The 2,097-nt window shown below is 50.5% G+C and overlaps 1 protein-coding gene across 1 annotated transcript in view; it reads right to left on the reverse strand.

The window, feature by feature from the left end:
* Positions 1-638: 638 nt before the first annotated feature.
* The window catches only part of taf5l (TAF5-like RNA polymerase II, p300/CBP-associated factor (PCAF)-associated factor), a 10,651-nt gene continuing 9,192 nt past the window's right edge, over positions 639-2,097 (reverse strand). Inside the window, exon 4 of the mRNA XM_014027187.1 lies at positions 639-1,617. Within this exon, the coding sequence (XP_013882641.1) occupies positions 820-1,617 (798 nt within the window). The 3' untranslated portion in view covers positions 639-819. The remainder of the gene's footprint in view (positions 1,618-2,097) is intronic.

Here is a 2,097-nt window from a genome sequence, read left to right on the forward strand (position 1 = left end):
GCTAAACAACACAGTTAAACTGTTTTTGAAGCAAACACAGCAGGATAAACTTAAAGTATACGGACTTTGATGAGATCAGCCGGACATTGGGAGCAACAGACAGAGTTTTATGTCACGGGGGGAGTGCCGAGCTCGAGGCGATAGGCTAGACGCATGCGCTAGCCTTCTGTAACGTAAAAGCTGACTACAGTTGGAAAAAAGAGCGCACAAGACACGTAATTTGTCTCAAAATACAGACATTCTGACAAACAAGTAACTGTTGGTAACCTTACCTCAGCTTAGAAGGCAGAGGGTGTCAGACTTTTCTGCTCAGATTCAGCTATCGGAGTATGAAGCTAATGTTCACTTACAATGCTAATGCTACCCTTACTCTCTGGCGCTCGAGGTAGAGAAGCCAAATGTCTGGCTCACTGCTGCCAACTAGTGGTCTGAGGCTGAACTACAACACAAAAATGAACGGCTGGCAGGAAAGTTGACATTTTAAACCTTAATAAAAAAACAATACAGGGCTTTAGAATATCGATACAGTATCGAGAAATGAAATATCGCAATATTTCAGTGTATTGATATTTTCTTACACCCCTAGTGGATTGTGTTGCTCTGTAAGCTTTAGATAAACTCAGTCTTTTACATTATCATCCAGTAAAAACAAACTGGGTACATCTTTATTGAAAAACAAATAACGTTATGTATAAATGAAAATGTCCGTTTCAAAAGAGAAACAGTATTATTTATAAAAAAAAAAAACCTTTTTCCTATGCCATAAACTAAGCGGGAAGCTGCGCCTCTGGAACATGTGATGAACTCTGAGCGCTGAGGCTACACTTCGGTCTTCTCCTGAGCCGAGCCCGTCACCAGCAGCAGGTTGCAGGCCATGAACTGGACGTTATGGACGTTGCTGGTGTTTCCGGCGTACAGTCCCACCAACTCGCTGGACGAGCCGTCAGAAGGCGTCCCGCCGTGGGAGCTGCGGATGTCCCACACCCGCACCGAGCTGTCCATGGAGGAAGACGCCACCAGGCTGCTGTCCGGACTGAAGGACAGGCTGGTGATGCTGTCCGTGTGTCCCCTCAGGTCTTTGAACAGTGTCCCTGCTGCCAGGTCCCACAGCTTGACTCGCTGGTCCTCTCCGGCAGAAGCCAGGTACTTCCCGTTGGGGGAGAAGGAGAGCGCCAGCACAGGGCCGCGGTGGCCGGTGAAGAGGCGAACAGACGCCCCCTGCTGGGTGCTCCACAGACGCACAGTCTTGTCTGTGGAACCCGTTGCCAGGTAGTTGGAGTTGGGGTGGAATTTGATGCAGTCCACGTCAGAGAGGTGCCCTGCATAAAGGCGCAGAGGGTAGGTGCGTGAGAAGGTCCACAGGCGAGCAGTGCGGTCCTGGGAGCCGCTGGCAAAGTACAGACTGCAGGGGCTGACGTCCACGTCCCACACTGGGTAGGCGTGGCCTTGATACAGTGCCGTGTTGGTGAAGCTGCTCAGGTCCCAGTACCGGACCGTTGTGTCCTCAGAGCAGGACAGCAGCCCGGAGCTGTCCGTCAGGAAGGTGGTCCGATACACGGGACCGCTGTGAGCCCGTAGAGTTTTTATCTCACTGCCGCAGCTGTCCTCGTCTTCCTCCTGAGGAGAAATACAAGATGTCAGTGTGTCAGTGTGTCCCAGGGCAGCTGTGGCTACAGTAACCGTGTTTCCATCAAGGCTTTTTGATGCACATTTAGAAGTGTCGCATTAAAAATGTGAAAAAAAGTCGGATGTAAACAGCAAAATTCGAAAAAAAAAAAAATCCTCAATTCGCTAAAAAGTTTTTTCGCTCACTTGAGGTGGTTTTTGGATGATTCGCAAAGTAGTTTATGGGCAAAACGGGAGATGGAAACATGTCCATCCATCCATCCATCCATCCATCCATCCATCCATCCATCCATCCATCCATTTTCTTCCACCTACCCGAAGTCGGGTCGCGGGTGCAGCAGCTTCAGAAGGGAGGCCCAGACCTCCCTCTCCCCAGCCACTTCTTCCAGCTCCTCCGGAGGAACTCCAAGGTGTTCCCAGGCCAGCCGAGAGACATAGTCCCTCCAGCGTGTCCTGGGTCTTCCTCGGGGC

This window comes from Austrofundulus limnaeus, unplaced genomic scaffold, assembly GCF_001266775.1.
Source record: "Austrofundulus limnaeus strain Quisiro unplaced genomic scaffold, Austrofundulus_limnaeus-1.0 Scaffold621, whole genome shotgun sequence".
Taxonomy (NCBI): domain Eukaryota; kingdom Metazoa; phylum Chordata; class Actinopteri; order Cyprinodontiformes; family Rivulidae; genus Austrofundulus; species Austrofundulus limnaeus.